This window comes from Benincasa hispida, chromosome 12 (genome assembly GCF_009727055.1).
Source record: "Benincasa hispida cultivar B227 chromosome 12, ASM972705v1, whole genome shotgun sequence".
Taxonomy (NCBI): Eukaryota; Viridiplantae; Streptophyta; class Magnoliopsida; order Cucurbitales; family Cucurbitaceae; genus Benincasa; species Benincasa hispida.
In genome coordinates this window covers 79,594,094-79,617,755 of record NC_052360.1, presented here as the reverse complement: position 1 = coordinate 79,617,755, position 23,662 = coordinate 79,594,094, and the positions used below count along the sequence as shown (strand labels likewise).

The 23,662-nt window shown below is 35.3% G+C and overlaps 2 protein-coding genes across 3 annotated transcripts in view; both read left to right on the top strand.

Moving 5' to 3' along the window:
• Positions 1-16,804, top strand: part of LOC120067141 (dol-P-Man:Man(7)GlcNAc(2)-PP-Dol alpha-1,6-mannosyltransferase) — a 34,888-nt gene extending 18,084 nt beyond the window's left edge. For both annotated transcript variants that reach the window (XM_039018583.1, XM_039018584.1), the window contains exons 7-19: positions 4,360-4,418; positions 4,927-4,998; positions 5,473-5,536; positions 5,751-5,854; positions 7,174-7,245; positions 8,428-8,514; positions 8,594-8,661; positions 14,564-14,632; positions 14,702-14,784; positions 15,068-15,164; positions 15,608-15,673; positions 16,215-16,308; positions 16,418-16,804. In XM_039018583.1, coding sequence (XP_038874511.1) covers positions 4,360-4,418; positions 4,927-4,998; positions 5,473-5,536; positions 5,751-5,854; positions 7,174-7,245; positions 8,428-8,514; positions 8,594-8,661; positions 14,564-14,632; positions 14,702-14,784; positions 15,068-15,164; positions 15,608-15,673; positions 16,215-16,308; positions 16,418-16,495 — 1,013 coding nt within the window. In that variant the 3' untranslated portion in view covers positions 16,496-16,804. The remainder of the gene's footprint in view (positions 1-4,359; positions 4,419-4,926; positions 4,999-5,472; positions 5,537-5,750; positions 5,855-7,173; positions 7,246-8,427; positions 8,515-8,593; positions 8,662-14,563; positions 14,633-14,701; positions 14,785-15,067; positions 15,165-15,607; positions 15,674-16,214; positions 16,309-16,417) is intronic.
• A 4,807-nt stretch (positions 16,805-21,611) lies between these two features.
• LOC120092735 (cyclin-U4-1-like) lies at positions 21,612-23,410 on the top strand. The gene is made up of 2 exons (XM_039050908.1): positions 21,612-22,108; positions 22,920-23,410. The coding sequence occupies exons 1-2, from the start codon at positions 21,756-21,758 to the stop codon at positions 23,203-23,205; spliced, it is 639 nt and encodes a 212-aa protein (XP_038906836.1). The 5' UTR covers positions 21,612-21,755; the 3' UTR covers positions 23,206-23,410.
• The last annotated feature ends 252 nt before the right edge of the window (positions 23,411-23,662 follow it).

The window sequence follows — 23,662 nt, the reverse complement described above, 5'->3', positions numbered from 1 at the left end:
CATTGCCAATCATCTTCCTCGAATTCAAATCCTGAAATATGCAATTATGTGAGTAGAAAGTTGCACTGTAGTTTTTCATAAACGTTAGTTTGCTTATGGAAAGAAGATTGCATTTAAGATTTGGGACATGCAACACATTTTCTAATACTAGATCTTTAGATACAAACACATTTCCATTTCCCATTACTTTAGAATAGGTACCATCGGCAATCTTTACAGTAATTTGATTGTTACAGTGTGTGTAGTTAGTTAAAAGTGAGATGTCACCTGTCATGTGATCTGATGCACCAGAGTCAATAATCTAAGTACCACAATTTTCTTTGGTTGCATTAAGGGCCTAAAGAAAGTTACCTGATTGTACCATTGTTGCTACGTTCGTTTCTGATATTTTTTTAGTAGGTTTCGGTTGGCCAAATAGTTTTTGGAGAAGGTCCAACTGCTCCTTAGTAAACACATTATATTCAGGGTTGACGTTATCTTCTGATGATGTACTTGCTTGATAGGCCTTTCCACGTCTGTCTCCTGTACCTTTGTTGGGCTTCCAATCTTAAGGTTTTCCATAAATATCCCAACACACTTCTTTAGTGTGTCCTGGTTTTTTACAGTGTTCACACCATGGTCTTGGTTTTCGTTGCCGATTCTCAGTTCCTATGTAGTTCTGGTTTCAATTGTAACGGTTATCATGAGTATTTGTACGTACCTCATTACCAAGGTTTCGAGCAAGTAAGGTTGATCCTTCAGGTTCTGAACTGGCAATCACTCCTAACATTAGTTTCTTCCTGCTTTCTTCTCTTCTCACTTCTGCAAAAACTTCTCTGATGTTAGGTAATGGTTTAATAGCTAAGATTCTACCACGTACTTCATCGAGTTCTTTATTAAGGCCAAGCAGAAATTTGAACACTCGTTTCTTTTCAACTATCTTTTTGAATATAGCTTCATCTGCAGCGCATTCCCATTTATGGCTTTCAAATACGTCCAATTGCTGCCAAAGTCGAGATAGTTGAGTAAAATAGTGAGTGACTTGTATATCCTCTTGCCGTGGCTCATGAATTTTGCCTTCAATTTCAAATGACTCTGCAGTATTTTCTTGGTCAGAATAAGTTTCGCGAACTGCTTCCCAGATTTCGCTTGCAGTTGAGAAGAGTAAAAAAACCTTCACCAATCTCTGTCGTCATGGAGTTGATTAGCCATGACATAACCATATTATTTTCCGCTTTCCATGTCTTGTATCTTTGATCAGCTTGGTCTGGGATAGGATTTTTGCTTGACAGGTAATCTTCCTTTCCTTTTCCACATATGAACATCATAATTGATTGTGACCAATGTAGGTAATTCTTTCCATTTAATTTGTGATTAGTAATTGGAAGTACGGTCCCTTCAGTATTGTTAGAATTTATGGATGCCATAAAAGATTGTTGATTGGCAAAATAATTAATTAAGCAGGAAATAGGAAAAAGGAAAAAAAATGATGAAAAACTGATCAAAAATCGTCAAAACTGATAAAAAAAGCGTCCAGACCCGACTCACGCTCCAGACCCGAGATTTCACCCAATCCGACCCAGAAGACTCCGATCCGGTTCGACCCGACTTCGGTCACGCGACCCGTGCAGTTTCAGACCCGTTCACTCATGGTTCCGTCAACCCGATTCGACCCAGAAGATGTTGACCCGGTTTCGACCCGACTTCGTTCGCGCGACCGGGCTCAACTTAACCCGTTCCCTCAAGATTTTGTCGATGATACTACCGCGATTTCGTTTTCGGCGATCTCCACCCACGATCCGCGATTACTCACGATTGGAGACGAGACTTTCGGGAATCGGCACCCACGGTCGATGACTTCCGGTTGATGAACGTGTTCGTGGTCGTCGGATGAACATTTTTGCTTTCGAGAATGTGTTTCGGCTGTGAATCGTTGGTCGAAGACTTTGTTCTTCAGATTTTTGGATTGTTGGCTGGGTTTAATGCGTTTTTCTTCGGACGTGAAGCTTCACGCAAGGAATCGATGGAGCTACTAGGTATGTTTGAGGTTTTCTGTTTTCTTTTCTAGGGTTTCGGACGTGAAACCTATAGAAGATTCATAGGGTTGGCTCTGATACCATGTTGAATACAGAACTTTTCTTATATTTCTTATGATAATTTTATAAGAGGGAGTATCCCTTATATATACACCTATGATAGCTAATTAAGGAAAACATTATAACAAAAACATTATAGCACGCGTCACTTCAAGTAAATGCCTATTTTTAATTTCAACAATCATATTTTGTTATGGAGTATCCCGACATGTAGACTGATGAATAATACCTTTGTTTTTCAAAAAATCGCCAAAAAACTCATTAAAGTACTCGGTTCCATTATCAGAACGTAAAATGGAGATTTTTGTTTGAAATTGAGTTTCAATCATATTGTAAAAATGTTTAAAAATGTCTCTCACTCAATTTTTTATTTTTATTTTTTTTCATTAAATAAACTCGAGATAAATTAATATGATCATCAATAAAAGTAACAAACCATCTTTTTTCACTATGAGTTGTAATTTTAGAAGGACCCCAAACATCGGTATGAATTAAATAAAAAGATTTTGGAAAATATGTGGACCGATGATTTTTTGCGAAAATGCAACTTCCACAACCGAAAGATGAACAACCAATTCCCTTAAATAAATTTGGAAATAAATATTTGAGATAAGAAAAACTGGGATGCCCTAGTCTATGATGCCACAATATATTTTGTTCTTTAATAGAAAGAGAACTGATACTACTAAGACTTTGAGTTATCTTATTGCTAAAAGAACATTCATCAAAGTAGTAAAGACCATCAAGCATCCTAGCCTCCCAATCATCCTCCTCGAATCCTGATCCTGAAAAATGCAATGAGATTCAAAGAATGTAATTAGAATCTTTGGAAAGTTTAGAAATGGATAAAAGATTAGAGGCTAATTTTGGAACATGTAAGACAGACTGGAGAGAAATATTTTCAGTCAATTTAATAGTTCCTTTTCCTACAACAGAAGAAAAATTACCATCAGCAATTCTAATTTTCTCATTGCAATATAATGGAGAGTACGAATTAAAAGAAGAAGAAGAACTAGTAATGTGATTCGAAGCTTTGGAATCAACAATCCACGAAGATGAATTACTACACGAGAATGTCATGGGACCTATGTGAGTCAAAGAAACACATGAATTATTAGATGGAAAATTGGTGGCTGGTAGTTGTAGGATTTGATGAATTTGCTCTTGTAACATGGTAGAAGATTTAACAAATAGTAGAAATCTACCCAAAAAGAAAGAGTTTTTAAACCAATCCAATAGAAGCAACCCAAATCAGTTTGAACCAAATCAGGAGTGAACCAAACCAGAATTTGAACCAACCAAAAAATAAAAATTGAACCAAAATTTAAATAAATCCTGGAGACCAAGCCTACCAAATGCTGAACCAATTGTCGGATTTGGTTAGGAGTTAACCAACCCGGAAGAACAAAAAAAAAAAAAAAATCTAAGACACAATCGTGAGTAGCTACTTCGATGGGAGACAACGTAAGCAGCGGCGGACAACATGATCATTGACTCGACAACAGAGGGCAAGGCACCGACGACAATGGCGGAAGACATGGACGACAACGTTGACGGTGGAGAATCACACGAGCACAAAACTCACATCGAATGCGTCTTCTTCCACTGGCAACTATGCTTCAACATAGCATGGGATGATGGTTGTTTTAAGGCGGACCGGCGGCGACGGCAGTTCCAAGACTGACCAGCAACGGTATTGGTACCCTAAGGCTACAATGACAATACCCCAGTGAAGTTATCCCGAGATTGTTGGAAGTTGAGTGTGTTGTTTCACTTGGCAGCTAGGTTCCAACAATGGTGATAATTAGGTGATGGCTAGGGTTTTTTAGGGGCCACTAGGATTTTATTGCTGAGAAAGAAAAGGTGCGGCAGCTAGAGTTTTGTTTAACAACCAAGATTTACCTGCTCTGTTACCATATAGAAATTGGAGGAATAGAAATATTAATATCTTTTTTCTCTTATTAAATATATGCAGATTAGGTCTTCTTATATAGGAGAAAGACCTTTTACAAATATTGAAAGAATAAAAACAATGAAGGAAAAATAAATATTCATATACAAATATAGGAATTCCAACCGGTCATGTTTGGCCTACTTGAACCTTTCAGCTTGACGGGAATACTAGCAAATATATTCAGAAAGTTTTGATCCTTTCTTTTGGTTATCCATTTTAATTCATGACTATATAATGCCCTTGTACATCAACATTCTTTTTTCATGTTTGTTTTTTTTAATACACTATATTCCATACGTTGAAAGCCCTTACTTTTCATAATTGTTGCAGTGAACATGGTGTATGGATATTGGCTCAAAGGGAGCTCCTATGCAGCATTGAGTTGCTTGGTATGTGCGTCAAAGGATAAAACATCAACCTTTTTAGTAATAAGCTATGATGTAAATGTAAAGGGGCAAACATGATTTTTCTGCCATTTTGTCTAGCATAATAGCAAGACATATAATCTGAGGTTTGTCTGGAAAGTAGAGTAAAGAAGCAATGAATTCAGTCTAATGAGTTTCTGTCACTATATTATGGTAGCCCCCAACAATTGCTTCTCTTCTCTCTCTCTCTCCCTCCCCCTCCCTTTCAGAACAGTTTTTTCTTTTTCTTTTTCTTTTTTTTTTTTTTTTGAGAAGTTACCACCCAGCGATTTTTCTTTTTTTGGACTTTGTTTTGCTAAGAATTCCATATCCGGAGTTTCCTTAAGAATAGTAGTTCATCCTTGAATGTTGGATTTGTTTTATTTATTTGTATTGAACTGAATTCTTCAACTATGTACTTGTCTTAGTTGCATTACATGTCAGTATTTGGTTTTATGTCAATCATTCTCACCTCTTTTCTGTCTGTCATCAGATATTTGCTACAATCATCTTCAGATGTGACATGCTGTTACTTCTTTGCCCTCTTGGCTTGGAGTTTTTGGTGGTATGTGGACACTAAAAAGGTTTTGGTATAAATTATTTCACTGATAAAATGAGAAGTGTCTTTAGAATTTTTATTAATTCTATCTGTTTTGCCCAGATTAATGGAGTTTCAGAATTAAAAACCAATTATGCAAAGTGATGATGTTTCATGATTTTTTTCCTTTAATAATCATTTCCATTCAAACACACTTCTATTTGAATCAAAATCACTTTTAAAAGTGTAAAACCAAACATTGAAATGTCTATAGTCAAAACAGTTTTACATAAGTAATTTTAATTAAATCTTTGAGCTAAAAATGCTTATTCCAAAATCACTCCCAAATTTGTTCTGAACCGGATCAAGACAATTGCAAAACTCTTGGCATGTAAGGTGAATAAGTTAGATGGGGAAAAAGGATTACAATCTGCAACCATCCTCACCAAGATGTGTGGTGTGACTACTCCCAATAATTTTATTTTTTTTTTTTCCAAACAGATCAAATCAATATTATTTTGGAGGGCACTAAAGCGCTGTATTGGTGTTGCTTTGTTGTGCATAGGTTGGTAAGCTAGTAGGTGCTTGCATTTTAACTCTTCATTTAGCTGTCACTCTATTGGCTTGGTTGAGGCCTTGCTTTTTGCGTATTCATTTTATCAATGATGTTAATTTCCTAAAGAATTCTTCATTTAACTGAACTTATTAAATAGTTTATTTTTGTTGTCAACTCTATTAATTTTGGCTGATATCTTGATTTGAATCTGTTCATTTTACAGGTCTTACAGTTTACATTGATTCAATATTCTGGAAAAAATTAATGTGGCCTGAATTTCATGTTTTCTGGTTCAACTCTGTTCTAAATCGAAGTTCAGAATGGGGTGTATCCTTTTAAGAGGGTTTTTTTAAAAAAATTAAATTAAATTGAAAACAAAATATTAGTAAAAGCATGTTCAGTTTCTTGTTTCTTATTAGGATTTAGTCAAATATATTTTCTGTTGTAACGTTTCATGACTCCTCTTGTAAATTTAGTAATGTTCACCTACCTATAAATGGACCACTTTGTTTCTTTATCAATACAGTGAAATATACAGAACATTCAATCTCTACTTTCCTGGATTGTTTGCTTGGTATCGAAGGCTTTTCACTTGTGTCTTTTTTTTTCCTCCTATCTCCGATCTCCGTGGCTGGAACATCTTTTTCTCTCTCCCATTTAAACACTGCTGTCTCTACTCCACACTCCTTTCAAATATCTATAACGTCATCTCAATACGCCTTGACTCCACCAATTATGTTCAGTGGAAATTTCCAAGTATCTACAATTCTAAAAGAAAATGCTCTCTTCAGCCATATTGATGAATGTCAACCCTTCCGCTAGAACATTGTGTTCGATCTTTGACAACATACTCTGCATCTAGCTTCCAAACAAGGGAGATAAACCCAACTTTCCTTCAATGGACCTACTGTGATAAGACTTCCATTACTTTGATCCATGTAACTCTTTCCCCTTCCACCTTCTCTCATGTGATCAGACTTCCATTACTTCCCATTACTTTGATTCATCAATATGGCCAAAGAGAGCATGTGCTTTTAGAATTGCAGATACGTGAAATTTCCAATGAACATAATTGGGGCTAGGTTACAAATATTTGAAAGTAGGGAGTGTGGGGTAGAGACAACAATATTTAATTGAGTTGTAAGTCAAAAGGCTCGTATACCAAGATAAGATTCAGTTCAGCGATATATTTCACCATATTGCTGAACTGAAGAAACAAAGTGACCCATTTATAGGTGGATGAACATAATAAATTACAAAAGATTACAAGAGAGATATCAGGTGCGAAATGGTTACAACAGAAAACATATTTGACTAAATCCTAATATTCTTACAGATGTTTTCCTTTAGTTTAGAGTGACCATCTCTGGGAGAGTGGCCCAAGCTTTACTTTTGACAATTTTAAGCTCATTATTAATGTTTCGAAACTCCAGAATATTCTCGACCCTCACAACACTCACATCTCAATGGAACATTTTATGAAAACTGGTTTGTAAAATATTAAGCAACGCTTGATTGCTACTTTTTCTTCTCTTTTGGGAAGATTCTGTCGTTGAGTGTAAATCATGATGTCGACAGTGCTACCATCAGGTCATCTCTCTGAAGTAGATTGACCAGTATACTTCCTTAATAACTATTGACACCAGACCCACCCTGTGCATTGGTATTTCACTTCTGCACTTCCACGATCATTACTTGCTGGATATCCACTTTTTCTGGTGAGTCTTTTTGAACAGTGTTAACAGAAGACGTTGCGTCTGTATCTTTGCATCATGTTTTTTTATGCCTGTAAACTCATACAGTTGTGAAATGATTCTCTGCAATCTTGTACAGATCACTATACTTAATGATAAAACAAGATTCTATACTTCTGCATCGAAACATTACTCATTGAAATGTAACATTTGAGTAAAAACAGAAGTACATAGGCTGTTGACCTCATGATTTTCTTGCAACCAGTTGCCAACTATATGCTTATTTACACACATTTTGTGTTGGTTGGAACATGCGTACATTCTATCAGGCATGTAAGTGGCCTTACAGCCTAATTTTTAGGCTAAAGTAAACTATGAAAAAATACCCCTAAATTTTGCCTTTTGTTTAAAAATACCCATATTCTTTCACTAGTTGCAATATTACCTTTGACCTTTTGTAAACGTTTCGAAATTACTAATGCAGTAGTAATCCGTTAGAATGTTAAATGGAAATGTGGACTTGGAATGGTGTGGCGGCCCTAAGGAATTGTCACACCATTTTAGGTCCTAATTTCTATTCAACATGTTTCTAAGTTTTAGTCCTATTTTTCTGTATCTCTTGTACATTAAGCATTAGTCTCATTTCGTTATCTTAATGAAAAAAGAGACGTGTTTCCTTTTCAAAAAAAAAATAAATCTGTTCAACGGTATAACACATTTCAACTTTAAGGATAGTTCAAAGATGTTTATGAAAGGTTAAGGATAATATTGTAACTTTTGAAATAATAAGGGTGTTTTTCAAACAAGAGATAAAGTTCAAGGGTATTTTTCGATTTTGCCAATCCAAGCATAGGTCGGTGGATAAAGACATTTATTATCATTCTGAAAGTTAATGGTTTGAACCTCCACCTCTGCAATTGATGGACTCCAAAAAAACAATGATGAAGCTTTTTTTTTTTTCCTTCTTTTATCATGCTATTGAGTTTACAGTGTTGTCTCATGAAGGATATAATTGTAAATAGAAAACTATATATGAGTCTTTCTTAACATCAGAAGACAAGATCCACTTTATAGTTCCAAAATTTAAGTCCATTATCTTGCTCCAACCGACTGGAGGAAAGATTTATCTTACAAGTGTTTGTACTATATCTGGTTTTGTCTCTTTACTTTTCTTTACAACTGAACTTAATGTGTACTCTTTTGCAGCTCGGTGTCTTTCTTGACAAGAGAGTATTGCCTTTCATTCTCCCAGTTTTGTGCTTCATATTACTTTACTCTAAGCTTCCTCACAAGGTAACTAATGTTCACCGTTAGTCTGGCATCATCAACTTCACATATCGACCTGAAGATATCATCTTCTTTTACTTGGCAGGAGCTCCGCTTCATTATTAGTTCGGTTCCAATGTTCAACCTATCTGCAGCAATTGCAGCCAACAGAATGTATAATTTGATTTTCATATTCTTTAAGCCACTAGCAAGATTACAATTTGTTTAAAATAGGGTTTTAGCCCTAGGGGCATTTTTGTCTTTAGGTTTCCCTCTTTTCTATTTAAGCATGTAGCCTCTGTGTACCTTGTGTATCAAATTATAATAAGAAACTTCTATACCGTGGTTTTTTTTCCCTATACTAGGGTTTTCCACGTAAACCTGTGTGTGCATCTTTTCTCTATTCTCTTCCTTTTTCATCATGGTATAGAGCATGGAGACGAAACCCTGGCTACCATTGAGGAAAACCCAACAGGAGAATCACAAAGGCCATTGGTTGACAACAATGACACTGATATAGCCATTATCATGCAAGACGTTATGGAACGGTATTTTCAGATGATCCTCCCACATCTCCATAGAACTGACCAGCCGACTGGAGCAAGCAGTCACGGTGTGCCTCAGACGGCTAGAGTCCAGCCGTAGTCGATGCCTCAGCACCACAAATCGATGCATTTCGTGCAGCGCAGCAGCAGATCGGCGCGATCCAAGGCGCACAGTAGTGGCAGACTGGCGTGACTCCACATATTGGCGCAACTCCCCAAATCGGTGCGATCCCATCAGTCGGCGATGTCCCCGCCGATTCCAGCCGTTCCAAGCCATGATTTCCACCCTACTGAAGCCGAGCCGAGTTACGGCTACATCCATCCAGGGTCGACCAGTAGCAGCCCTGTGTTCCAACCGGATTTGAGCAGTAGCAAGCTGTCTCCCATGGTTGGAGGTTTTGAAATTGGGGAGTCATCGTCTCACTACCCTCGAGGCCAAGATGGTACAATCCAAGATCAATTTACCCAGCTTCAACTCCAAATTAAGTAGCAGAACGAATCGGTTCAACAACAAATAGCTCCTCTCGGAGAAGCTCTGGGAATGACCACAAATGTCCAGTCAGATCTTCCTTCAAATCTATCGATGCACTCAGGAAATATGGTAACCTCTTTCCCTGCCTTATCTACCGTTAATTTATTTTCTAGGGCAATAGGAAATTCTGTTAGCTTTATGGTAGGGCAGAAATTAAATGATCATAATTATTTTTCTTGGTCTCAATCCATTAAAATGGCCCTTGGGGGTCTTCATAAATTTGGATATCTGACAGGCAAAATATTGAAACCAAGACCAGGTGACTCTCAAGAATGTATATGGAAGGGAGAAGACTTTTTACTTCGGATAATTTTAGTAAGAAGTATGGAGCCTAAAATTGGCAAACCCTTACTATATGCTGCCACTGCATGAGACATTGGGGAGGCTGTCTAGAAGCTTTACTCCAAACGACAGAATGCGTCCCCTATACTTCATGCAAACAAGTCCATGAGTGCAAGCAGGAGACAATGGATGTGACAGCTTACTTCAACAAGTTGTCTTTTATCTGGCAAGAAATGGACCTATATCGTGAGATGATCTGGAATTGTCCATGTGGGGGAGTCTTACATTACCAGTCTGAGGAGATCGACCGAGTTTAGGACTTTCTGGCGGGCTGAATTCTAAGTTTGACGCAGTACGAAGTTGGATACTGGGAACCCGTCCAATACCATCCCTGATGGAAGTTTGCTCTGAAGTTCGCCTTAAGGAAGATAGGTCTAGTGCTATGAATAATACACTTGTTTTGCAAACTAACTATGCTGCATTTAAAGCGTCAGGTCCTGGCATTGATAAACAAAATAGTAAGCCAACTTCGGTATGTAAATACTGTAAAAAACCCTGGCACACTAAAGATCAATGTTGGAAGCTGCATGGCCGTCCACCGAATGGTAAACGTCAGTCAGGTTCTGGACGAGCACTGGTAGGTGAATCGGCAACTGGAGGCCCCCAACCTCAGAATCAGGAAGCCAATCAGAGTAACTATAGTACAGTGGGTGTAAGTGCAATCGCCCAATCAGGTACTCTTCAATCTTTTGGTCTTGTTAGTATAACTGGTAACAAGCCGTGGATTCTAGATTTAGGGGCTACGGGCCACTTGATTGGTTCTTCCAACCAGTTTCTTTCATATCAACCAAGTGCTAGGAATGAGAGGATCAGAATCGTTGATGGGTCATTTGCCCCTGTAGCCAGGAAAGGCCGTTTGTTACCCTTTGAGGGTTTGATTCTTCAAGATGTCCTGCATGTGCCTAAAATTTCTTATAATCTACTATTTGTTAGTAAGATTACAAGGGATTTTAGATGTCGAGTTACTTTCTCACTTAATGTTGTTTTTTAGGATCTGAACTCAGGGACGACGATTGGCATTGCCTGGCATGATGGGGGGTTCTATTTCCTAACTAAAGATGCTTCATCTAGGATATGTGATAGGACTGGTTTACTTTCATCTTATTTTTCTACTTCTGAAACTGATTATATGTTATGGCACTATCGTCTTGGACACCCTAGTTTCCATTATATGAAATATTTGTTTCCTCATTTGTTTTGCAATGTTAATCTTTCTAACTTGAATTGTGATGTGTGTGTCCAAGCTAAACAACCTCATGCCTTGTTAAAACCTCAGCCTTCTAAGCCTTCCAAACCATTCACCCTCTTCCATAGCGATGTTTGGGGTTCGTCACCTGTTACTACCACCACTGGAAAACGGTGGTTTGTAACTTTCATTGATGACCATACAAGTCTGAAGTCACGTCGGTTTTCAAACAGTTCTACAGTTTGAAGTGACAATGGTCGGGAGTTTTTTAATAATTCCTTAAGGGAATTCTTAGTCTCTAAAGGAATTGTCCATTAGAGTTCGTGTGCATATACTCTCCAACAAAATGGAGTAGCCGAACGGAAAATCCGTCATCTTATCGAAGTTGTTCGGTCCCTTATGTTGTCAACTTCTCTTTCGTCCTGTTTGTGCGGAGATGCTGTTCTAACAATAGTTCATTTGATAAACCGAATGCCTTCCCAGGTCTTAAAATTCCAAACCCCCTTAGACTGTTTCAAAGAGTCCTATCCTGATAACCAACTTATCCTTGATGTTCCGCTTCGGGTGTTTGGATGTGTTCTGTTCGTCCATACCCATGGTCCTAGTCGAACTAAGTTTACCCCCCCGTGCTCAGAGGTGTGTCTTCATGGGATATCCTCTTCATCAACGTGGGTACAAATGTTACTATCCTTCTTCTCGGAAATATTTTGACTCAATGGATGTGACCTTTTTTGAAGGTCAACCCTTCTTTCCCAATAATTCTCTTCAGGGGGAGAGTACTAGTGAAGAGGCTAATTGGGGTCCAAGTCTATCAGTCTTACCTAAACTTATTCCTGACACAAGGATCAACAAACCCATTCTGCCTACCGAATAAGTCCCATGGATCACGTACTATAGGAGGAATCTCAGAAAGGAAATAGCACCGCCTGTTACTTCTCTGGCTCCAGTCCATGAGTTAGAACGGGTGTCAGTTCCAGGTACTAGTAATCCTATCCCTGATAATGGTAACATTTATGTTGAAATTGATGCTTGTGTTGAAAATGATGTGAGGAAAGACAGAGAAGACAATGACAGCACCAATGACTGTACCAAGAACGATGTGATTGATACAAATGATGGTAGTTGTGGAAAACCTGTTCCAGCAGAGAACATTATTGAAGGTCCTTAGAAGATAAGACACATGAGCAGGAGGCTGAATGCAATGGGGAGTCAGAAGAGAAGAAAAACCATGATGCCTCTCATGACCTTCCTATTGCCTTAAGAAAAGGTACGAGTATCCACTGCAGAGTTACTTGTCTTATAGCAACTTGTCTCCCGTGTTTAAAGCCCTCACTACGAGCCTAGACACAATTACAATACCAAGCAGTATACATACAACAATGGAGGTTCCCGAATGAAGAGTTGCAGTCATGGAGGAAATTGGGGCAATTGAGAAAAACAACACTTGGGACCAGGTTACCCTTCCAAAGGGACACAAAGCAATTGGGTGCAAGTGGGTGTTCACCGTTAAATATAGGTCTGATGGAACAATTGATAGATACAAGGCCCGATTAGTTGTCAGAGGCTTCACTTAGACCTTCGGAATAGATTACTCCGAGACGTTCTCCCCAGTAGCAAAGTTGAACACAATACGTGTTCTTTTCTCAGTTGCGATTAATAAAGACTGGCCTCCACCAATTTGATGTGAAAAATGCCTTCCTTAATGGAGAATTAGAAGAAGAAGTTTACATGAGTCCTCCCCCAAGATTCGAGAAACAGTTCAATCACCGAGTATGTAAACTGAGGAAGTCCTTGTATGGGTTGAAACAGTCTCTGAGAGCCTGGTTTGGCAAATTCACTACCTTTGTGAAATCTCAAGGGTACAGTCAGGGACACTCAGATCACACCCTTTTTACAAAGAAATCAGTATCCGGGAAAATCGCAGTTTTGATTGTGTATGTAGATATTGTCATTTCAGGTGATGATGCTTCAAAAATTGACAAATTGAAGAGGAAAATGGTTGAGGAATTTGGAATCAAGGACCTTGGAAAATTGAGATACTTTCTCGGAATGGAAGTGGCTCAGTCAAAAGAAAGGATTTCGGTTTCTCAATGAAAATATACTCTGGATTTGCTTAAGGAGACAGGTATGACAGGCTGTAAACCAGTGGACACTCTTATGGAAATTAATGTTAAACTCAACAACTTGAGTAACAGTGCTCCGGTTAATAAGAAGAGATATTAGCGGCTTGTTGGGAAGCTAATCTATCTCTCCCATACCATACCAGATATTGCGTATGCGGTCAGTGTAGTTAGTCAGTTCATGTAGTCTCCATACGAAGAACATATGAAAGCAATGGAGCGCATCCTGAGATATTTAAAAACCTCTCTGGATAGAGGATTGATGTTCAGAAAGTCCGGCAGACGGTGCATCGAGGCATACATGGATGCTGATTGTGCTCTGTGGTAGACAGAAAGTCGACATCAGGATACTGTACCTTCATATGGGGTAACCTTGTTACGTGGAAGAGTAAGAAACAAGGAGTTGTTATCAGAAATAGTGCGAAGCTGAATACAGGGCCATGAGTCTAGGAATATGTGAGAAAATTTGGTTGGAAAAGGTCCTAAGTGATCTTGATCAAGATCATGACGGTCCAATGAAACTCTATTGTGATAACAAAGTCGCAATAAGTATCGCGAACAACCCAGTACATCATGGTAGAACGAAGCATGTGGAGATTTATAGGCATTTCATCAAGGAGAGACTTGACAGTGGCAACATTTGTATTCCCTATATTCCTTCTTGTCAACAGATTGCAGATGTTCTGACGAAAGGGCTTCTTAGACAGTTTTTTGACTCATGTCTTAGCATGTTGGGCCTCATTAATATCTACGCCTCAACTTGAGGGGAGTGTTGAAAATAGGGTTTTAGCCCTAGGGGCATTTTTGTCTTTTTACGATACTCTAGGGTTTCCCTCTTTTCTATTTAAGCATGTAGCCTCTATGTATCTCATGTAACAATAAGAAACTTTTATACCGTGTTTTTTTCTCCCTGTACTAGAGTTTTCCACGTAAATCTATGTGTGCATCTTTTCTCCCTATTCTCTTCCTTTTCCATCACAAATATTTTCTCTCCAGGATGCAACGTGGATGGAGTCTGCCTCATGCTTCCTAATTTTTCCAACAGATTTTCTTTCGAGTGTTTGGCAATTTTCTATTTCTGTTTCACTTCCTGACTTTTTGATACTGTCATCGGTTTCTATATGCAATAATGTGATTTTCTCGATTGACATTTATACTGTGAAGTAAACAATATGCCGACTTTTTGGCTGTTATTTCAGTGTTTGCCTTATATGTTAGAATATATTAGTGAATTTGTCGCTTGTCATGTCATACTATTCTAAATTCACTTAAATACTTCCCTTTTTCAGCTATTCACATTATTCTTTTCATCGTTACTGATAATATAGTTTCCAATATTATCTTGTAACAGATACAACAATAAAAAGAAGACCTTTTGGAAGTTGCTTTATCTTATTATGCTGGGACTACTTCTAATCAGGTTGAATGACTTTTCTGTGTTGCTGGATTGATATATTTACCTCTTTATCTGCTCATTTCTACTTTGTAGTCTAGGGTGCACCGTCATAACATTCTTGGCGTCATATGAGAACTATCCAAGCGGCTATGCATTGAAAGAGTTGCATCGGACTGGTGAGTCTTTCATATTTCCCACTCCCCAAGCCTTTGTGAATGTTTAAAGTATTCTGGTTATACATTCTTTGTTATAGGTTCCAATTCTTTCTGCTGGGTAGAATACCTGTTTTTGTACTTATTATTTTTCGTCAGGGTCCTCGTCTTCTTTTTCTCTTTTCTCAATGATACTGGTTTTCACCACCTTTTTCCTCTATTAGTCTACTTTGTTTCCTTATATCACTATCTTTTATTGCATTTTTAATCATATCTTTCTCAACAACATGTTGAGCACCTTGAACAGGCTGTCTATCCAACTCTGATGAGCAGTGGGTTCATATTGACACATTTTCAGCCATGAATGGAATTTCACGCTTTTGTGAAAATGATTTACCATGGAGGTAATTTAGTGCTGGCATTGGACTTGTGGATGACTTCTTAAATAAGATGAAAATTTTAGAACGGAATAAGAGTCAGCATAGGGGGATTGTACTTCTTACTAAGAAAACTGATTTTCATCATTATTATTATTATTATTTTATAACTATGGCGTTTCTATTTTCATTTTTCTTCTTTTCTACATGTTTATGGAAAGTAAAGACCGGGGTTTGTATTTTATAGCCAAACGAAAAAAAAAAACCTTTTGTTTTTAATTTTTAAATTATTCCCTAGAAATTTACAATTCCAATCTTGGTGCACTTTGGCGTCATATGCTGTATTCTTGTTAAAAGTCTAATCTAGAAAAGAGGAAAAAAATTTCTCTCTAAGTATATTTAATAATCTTGATGAGCACTTAATTCATTGATGTAGTCTAACTGTTAACAGAGCACTGTATGGTACACAGGTATTCCAAGGAAGAAGACATTCCATTGAATGAACTACGCCTGAAAAATTTCACCTATCTTGTTAAGTAAGTTTTTCATCGTCCTAATGAGGCAACTTATTAACATGTTATTTTTTTCTTCTTGAAAAAGGATACTAAGATATTTTATTAAGTAAATGGAAAGAGACTAGTGCTCAAGAATACAAGAAAATAGAAACAAAATGGAGATGGCAAAACTAAGAGATATAAATGTTCCATAAACATAAACAAAACAATCAGAACAAAAGGAAACATAACACCAGAACAGCACACTAAAAAGTATTTAAAAAAAACAATTCAGCCATGGTAGATGTTTTGAATTGAAAAACCCTGATAGACAACACCATGAAGAAGCCTCAAGTCGAGCCGCATCAAAGAGAGCTAAGATCTTGAGTAACATGTTTTTAGAAACTCATTTTGTCCCTCTTATATTACATGCAGACGCCTCTCATCATCCTAAGTTTTGGACTATGTTAGCACTCTTAGATAGATTTCTATACACCTGTAAAAGAAAGGGTTTATTAGATAACTGTGCGGTTTCTTAGATAACTGTGCTTATGTGATCTCATTCTTGTTAATACCTATTCAGTGAGCATGCAGTTATTGACGGATTCAATTGCTTATTTTCCATAAGCGGGTTTTCGAGGTTGCGCCTTCAAATTGGATTTCCACCTATTTTAGTGGTACATAACTTGCTCTTGAAGGACCGAATGTGCTTAATTTCACATTTAATACAGCCCCTGTACATCAAATTCTAGACGTTTCTTAGACTGTATTTACTATATGCTGCAGGTGACAGAACCAAAAGTTTATGTTCATGGTAACTCTGAGAATATGGATCTCTTCCATAAAAATTGGCCGGGATGCTGATGTAAAGTAAGAACCAAAAGTTCCCTTCTCCTTGCCTTCCGTATAGAAGTTACCATCAATTAAACTGTATGAAATCTGGTTTGAACACTCGGTTCCTTCTAGGCAATTTTTTTTTTTTTTTTTTTTTTTGGATATAGTTGAGTTGCATTAAATAACCCTCATTTAGTTTACTGGTTCTTGTACGACACTTTAAATTTTATTTTCTAGATACTTGTAATTATAATATTTTCTGTAAACTAACTTCTGTCAACCTCATGAATTGCCCGCACACAAAAGCAAGTACAAGTTTTACAGATATTTTCAATTTAATTCTATACATTTTTCGATGACTAATTTATTATGATATATATGGTTATGGTTGGTATTTTAATCATATTTTATTTTGTACATTTTGTAGAGGATCGAGATTTATATGTTCAATTTGAATGTTAATGACTAAAACTTTCTGAAAACTTGAGGTTTAAGTTAATTTAACCCTTTATATTTAGATGTGTTATATTGAGAAGTGATTTCTTTAAACTACAAATGGATTGGCCTAGTAGTCAATAAGAGCAATGTAAATAATAAAAGGCTTAGAGAGAATAATTTCAAGCTATGGTGGCCACCTATCTAGATCTAACGTGCTACTTAGATACCTCGAGAACCAAAATGAGAACCAAATATAGTAGGGTCAAACGTTGTTCTATGAGAATAGTCGAGGTTTGTATAAGTTCAGCATGCTGACAAATATAAAAGAAACTGATTTATTGAATGAAGTAGATTCTTAATTGATTGAAGCTATTTACACGCATGGTATTAAACATATATATTATCTTGGTGAAAATAAAACTATTAATGTTCAAATGACATGGATATTTGTTTATGAAGAAGATTGTTGGGGATTCAACTGATGTCTTGGATTAGAGGTCGGAAAGTTAAGTAGTGGTCAAAAGTATCCACTGGAAGTTCTTTAATAATATTGATGTTTTATTGTGATTGTTTGATTGTTTCTAATTTGAAGGCTCTTGTTGTAGTTATTTTGTGTAAGGTTTCTTCTTTCCTCACCTTTGGGTTGTCTTTTTGCTCTTTCTGTGAATAACACATCTTCCTAAGGAAAAAAAAAAAGGAAGAAAAATTCCCTGCCCCTAGGTTATCTTTTTGCTGGTCATGCTAATAACTTGCTTTCTTAGTGAAGAAAAAGTAAGTTCACACATGTTCAGCCTTAAAAAATATAGAGACAGTGTTGGACACTGTTTCAATAACAGTGAATAATTGAACATTTGAAAATTCCAAGTAGAAAATGAGAAAGGAAAAGAAAAAATTCACAAATAACCTTGCAACATTCCCTCCTTTCATGTATTAATGATGTGTTATGCTTTCTACCATCAATGTTTTAGGATATTTGTAAGGTTAGAGTGGTAATTAGCTAATGGGTCTTAATTATAAATAGAGGAGTTAGAGTTTGTGAGGCAGGCTATGTTACATCTTGATGAATCGGATTGTGGGAGAGATGTAACACTCTCAAAAGGCTATTAACATTGTAATTTTTCATGATATCGCAATTTAGTCTTATCTTTGTATTTTGTTTTGTCTTGTTATTGGGATTCTAACACACCATTTTCTTTCTCTTCTTCTCATTTAATCCTTTTCTTCCCTTATTTGGCAAGTTGAGGCATTTGCTTAAGTTGGGAGGCCCCTTTCATGAATTTTTTATGAAAGGGGCTTCTCATTTATGTTAAAATGATGAATGGCCGTTCATTTTGCTCTCTCTTTTCTCTCTCATATTTATTTATATGGTAGCAAGAAATTGATTGGAGAGAAGCTATAGAAGCATAGGATAGAATTAGAGATGATGTATTGAACTACTCATCTCACATGGCCACCACATGTTGTTGGAGCAATGCTAGGCTTCATCATAGCAACACTGCCCCCTTTTTTTAATTGTTTTAAATTTAAATTTTTATTTTTATTTACTTATGAAATTTAAATGTATCCATTTTGTTTTGTTTCTGAACACTTAAAAAAAGACACTATAATCTTTTCCCTTTTGCTTCACTCCAACTCGCATTTGAATAGACGCTGCCACCTCTTCAACTTGCTCCTCATTCCAAGCTTTCACTATTTCCCTTTCCCCTTTTTCTCCCCCACTATGCCCTATTTTCCATTGAATCCTTCACACAATTTATTGTGTTTCTTTTGAAGTTGAGCTTCAAATTTTTTTCCTTCCAATTTAAAGGCTGGTTTGAAATGACTTTTTAAATACGGAGAAAGTCTTTCTAAACATTTTAAAAAATGTAATTGTAATGAGTGACACTTTTAGGACTAATAATTAGGATTTTTTTCAAAAAAAGAAAATAAGTCAACTTATTTACAAATATAACAAAATATCACTGTCTATCAATAATAGGCCTCGAACGATAGAAGTCTGTCGTGATCTATCGCTCAGTGATAGAAGTCTATCATGATCTATCATAATTCATCACTGATAGATAGTGATATTTTACTATACTTTAAAATATTTTCAGCAGTTTTATCATTTAAAATAATTATCCTAATAATTAAATGTATAACAACATTTTAAAAGAATTGCAAATAAAGCAAAAACTATTAGTAATAGATCTTATTGTTGATAGACTCCTATTAGTGATGATAAACTCTATCGTCAATACTCTTATTAGTGATATAGTCTATCACTGATAGACTGTGAGAGTTGGATCTAAAATTTGTTATATTTTTAAATTTTTTTGCATTATACTACATTCGCATTTTCGCTTTCATTTCTCCTTCATCCGCAGAGAAGAGCGTTGGCTGGATTGAATCTGATTGCTATATTTACAACTGCCCCTTTTAAAATTCACTTCAGATAGGCCTTAAATATACCTTGTAAGATTTAGATCATGTTTTGTGGGATTGTGATCTTGTATAATCAATTTGGATTGGTTTTTTTTTTTTCTTTTTGTGGGAGATATTTTATTTCTGTTTGGTGCATAATAGATCTTGTTGTTTGGTGATGAAGAAGTGGTTTCTTTCACTTTATTTGTTTATTTATTTTTTACTTCAAGAGGATTTTAACTTTTGACTCTTTAGTCTAGAGTAGATGTCTAAATCTGTTGAGCTATGTTTAAATTGACTGTTTACACCCTTTTGAAATGAAGTTGAAATTTATCTAGGGTGAAATCTGTTTTAGGAGAAACGAGAGAAAATTTATGGGGCTTGAAAGTAGGGGAGGTGTGGGCTATAGCTATATCACCAAGTTTCACATCTCCAAATGAGTATGGGATATTTTAAACTACTTTTTATCTCTTATTCTCAACAGTTGAAGTCTTTTTTTTTTTTTTTTTGACATTGTCCAAAGATGTTCCTTTTGTTAGGTTCCTTATATAGTGGGGTTTCATCTTTTTTGGTATGATTAAAAAGGAAAAAAAAACACGATATCTGTCGACTTATTCGCTCAAGATAAGAAAATCTATGTGCATTGAAACTTTTACTATGTGTGATGTTCATTCTCTCCAACAATTACTTCACTTTTTTCTCATATTGAGATTAAGATGACTCCTTATTTAATAGTTCTAATTAAAAAAAACCTTTATCATGTGAACATTTCTTACTTCACTATTTAAAGAGAGTAAAATACAATCATTTTGGGCAAAACATGAGGAATTGATTTTGGAACCCAAAATTTTGGGACCTTTTTCTGTAGTATAGGAACAAAAAAAGGAGAGAATTATATTCTAATGCTTTGGACCAACATAGCAAATCCATGTTATGTCACTTAAGTTTGATTTAAATCCACAACACATGCAAGATTCCATATTAAAAGAAAAGGAAGGAAAGAAAAAAGGTGAGGAATCCATATGAAGGAAAAAAAAATGCACATGGTATGCACATGATGGGCATGAGAAGCTATAACCATTTAGAACATAAAATCAACCAAAAGATGTCCAATTTATTTCAAGAAAATGACACCAATTTCCTTGTCAATAACTCTTTATTTTCCTTTTTCACTAAGTTAATTGGGAAATGCCCCAAAAGTATGAGATACAAAAATCATTGTCCCTACCCAATTTTCTATAACTTTTGTGTCAAAAGGGGCCAATCTCATTGTCCCTATAAATTGGCATTATCTATTGGCCCTTAATCACATCAACCACATGTTATCAAACTATCTTCTTGATTTAGTGATAAAATTTGTCACATTAGAATGTTAGTGGGAGAAAAGGAAAAAAGGTGGGATTCTTCTTTTCATAAAAGTGTAAATTTGATAGACCATTTTCAAATTTTGGTGCTTCGAAAATTTTAACCTAGTAACCATTTAATTTTTGGTTTTTGAAAATTAAACATTCTCCCTAAATTTTTTACAAGAATTTTCATCTTTCTTGAATAAAATAGTAGAATTCTTAGCCAAATTTCAAATTTCAAAACACGGGTTTTTAAAAACTATATATATATTTTTTAAGTTTTTAAAACTTGGTTTGATTTTTGAAAATATTGGTAGAAAGAATATAACAAAGTGAGAAATTTAGAGGTGAAAGAAATGTTTGTAGACTTAATTTTTAAAAATTTAAAAAAAATTTAAAAAAAACAAATAGTTACCAAATGGGGCAAAGTTTAGATGTTAATGTCTCTCTTCAAAAGTTGTAGGCTCGAATCACTTCATTAGTAATAATTTAAAAAAAAAAAAAAAAAAAAAAGGATTAGTGTTAGGATTTTGCAGATCGATCGTGATTTCAAAAGCTCTAGACAACGAAATTTTTACATACTAAGACCATCTCTTTAGGACACAAAGCCATACATTGTTAATGAAGATTTTAGAGGTTGGAAGATTTAAAGGTTTGACAAAGTATCGGATACTAAAACAGTATCCTATTTCGAAAAAGAAAATACAAAGATACGGCATGTGTGTCAATGTCTGTGCAGTTCAATCAGTTGTCAAATAAAAATTTGTCACATGATAGTTTTATTTTTTTAAAAAAAAAGAATAATTCTTTTAATGTAAAAGAAGGAAAATATGGAATTAGATGCAAGTTAGACTGTACCTAATAATTGCTCTTTTTTAAAACTCTCAATTCTTTCTTTAAAAAATCTCGCAATATTCTATAACAGATGGTAGATACCAAAAGTGCCCCACCTCATTACACCCACCACCCTCATCTCCTCTTTATATTTATTCAACCATAGACACAACAACAAGAGATTTAGTATAACAAAAAAAACTTTACACACACAACAGCAAAGCCAACCAACAAAAAAAAACCACAGAGAGAGATTTTCTCCTTATTCAATGGTGGAAGAAGAAAGTACTTCTTCTATGATGCCAAAGCTCATCACTTTCCTCTCTTCTTTGCTTCAAAGAGTGGCCGAGTCGAACGACGATCTCGACAACGAAAACAACTCGGCCACTGAAACGCAGAAGAACTCAGCGTTCCATGGCTTGACTCGCCCATCAATCTCTCTTCAAAGCTACCTTGAAAGGATCTTCAAGTATGCTAATTGTAGCAACTCTTGCTTCATTGTTGCATATGTTTATCTTGATCGGTTTGCTCAAAGACAGCCATTGTTGCCCATCAACTCTTATAATGTTCATCGTTTGCTCATTACAAGTGTTCTTGTTGCTGCCAAGTTCATGGATGATTCGTAAGCTTGTTTTTCTACCCTTTTACTTCCAACAAAGCAAATACTTTTACAAGGAATCGAAAAGGGTTTTTTTTCTTTTTTTGTGTGTTATAATTGGGTGTTAGGAGCTTCAATCCTTGCTTTTATATATTGCACATGGCCCACTTTTCACTAATTCTTGGGAGTCGGGAGAAGATTCTCCCACTCTCTAAAGAGTTTTAAGTTATTAATTTTTTTTAGTTTGAAGACTTGAACTTGTTTTTTTCCTCTCCTATTTTTTTTTTTAAAAAAACTATTTTTAAATTTTAGCGTATCAATTTAAATTTTAAATTAATAAATGTATTAATTTAAACTCTAAAATTTAGTAAGTATTTCGATTTATACCCTCTTTATAATTTTATCTATCAATCTCTAAACTTTTACAAATTAATAAATTTAGACATTTATTAGGTCGTAGCGTTGTCATAATTTTGTTAATCCTCTATATTGAAAATTTTAATAAAGGCTGATCAAAATTTATGTATTCATGATAAATTAGAAGTTTAATTCATACAATTATAAATCTCTCACATGATGTTTTTTAAATATCTCGGGTTTAAATTGATATGGATGAAAAAAAAAAACCCCAAAATTTAGCATTTATAAATTAATGTTTATTTTATTTTATTTTTTTAAAAAAATAAGGGTAACTACATTATAAAGTTAACTTTTAGAAATCTTGAGGGAGTTGAGGTTTTTGATGGCTTCTTAATTAAAATTGTATACACATTATGAAAAAGATTATGAATTGAAAAGCAAATAATAAAAGGTTGAATTTTGGCAAAAATTTCAGGTGTTACAACAATGCATTCTATGCAAGAGTTGGAGGGATCAGCACAAGAGAAATAAACTTTCTTGAAGTGGATTTCTTATTTGGATTAGGGTTTCATTTGAATGTGACACCCACCACTTTCCACACCTATTCCTCTTGTTTACAAAAGGAGATGTTGCTATTAAATCCTCCTTTCAATAATATTTCTCAAAGTACTTCACTGAATAATAAAACCCTTTTCATCACCTTTCAACAAGATGAACCTAATTCTTCCCATCATCAAAGCCAACAACAACTAGCTGCTTGAAAATTCACTAATTATTTTCAACTTTAGGTATATATAAAAAAAAAAAAATCCCATCATTATTGATTAGGGTTTCTTTTTTTTTTCTTTTTTTTTCTTTTTTTTTTTTTGATGTTGGAGAACTCTATGGTTTGTGGTTATAATGTACATAGATATTGAAATCCTTTTGGTTGGTAAGAAATGAGAGGATATGAATGTTTCAAAAATATCACAATTCGCTTTGATTTTGGAAATGATAATTTGTGCCTCAATTTACCTACTAAATTATACTTGGATTGGTAATTAAGTTGGTGATAATTTAGCTTGACTAATAGTTTGTGTTTTGAATGATATGCTTTTTAAGGTTAAAATGTTATTTTGATTCGTATACTTTAAAGTGTCTTCCATTTTAATCTAAGTAATTTCAAATGTTCAATTTTAGTCCAGGTACTTTTAAGATATTTTAACTTTAGTCTCTATT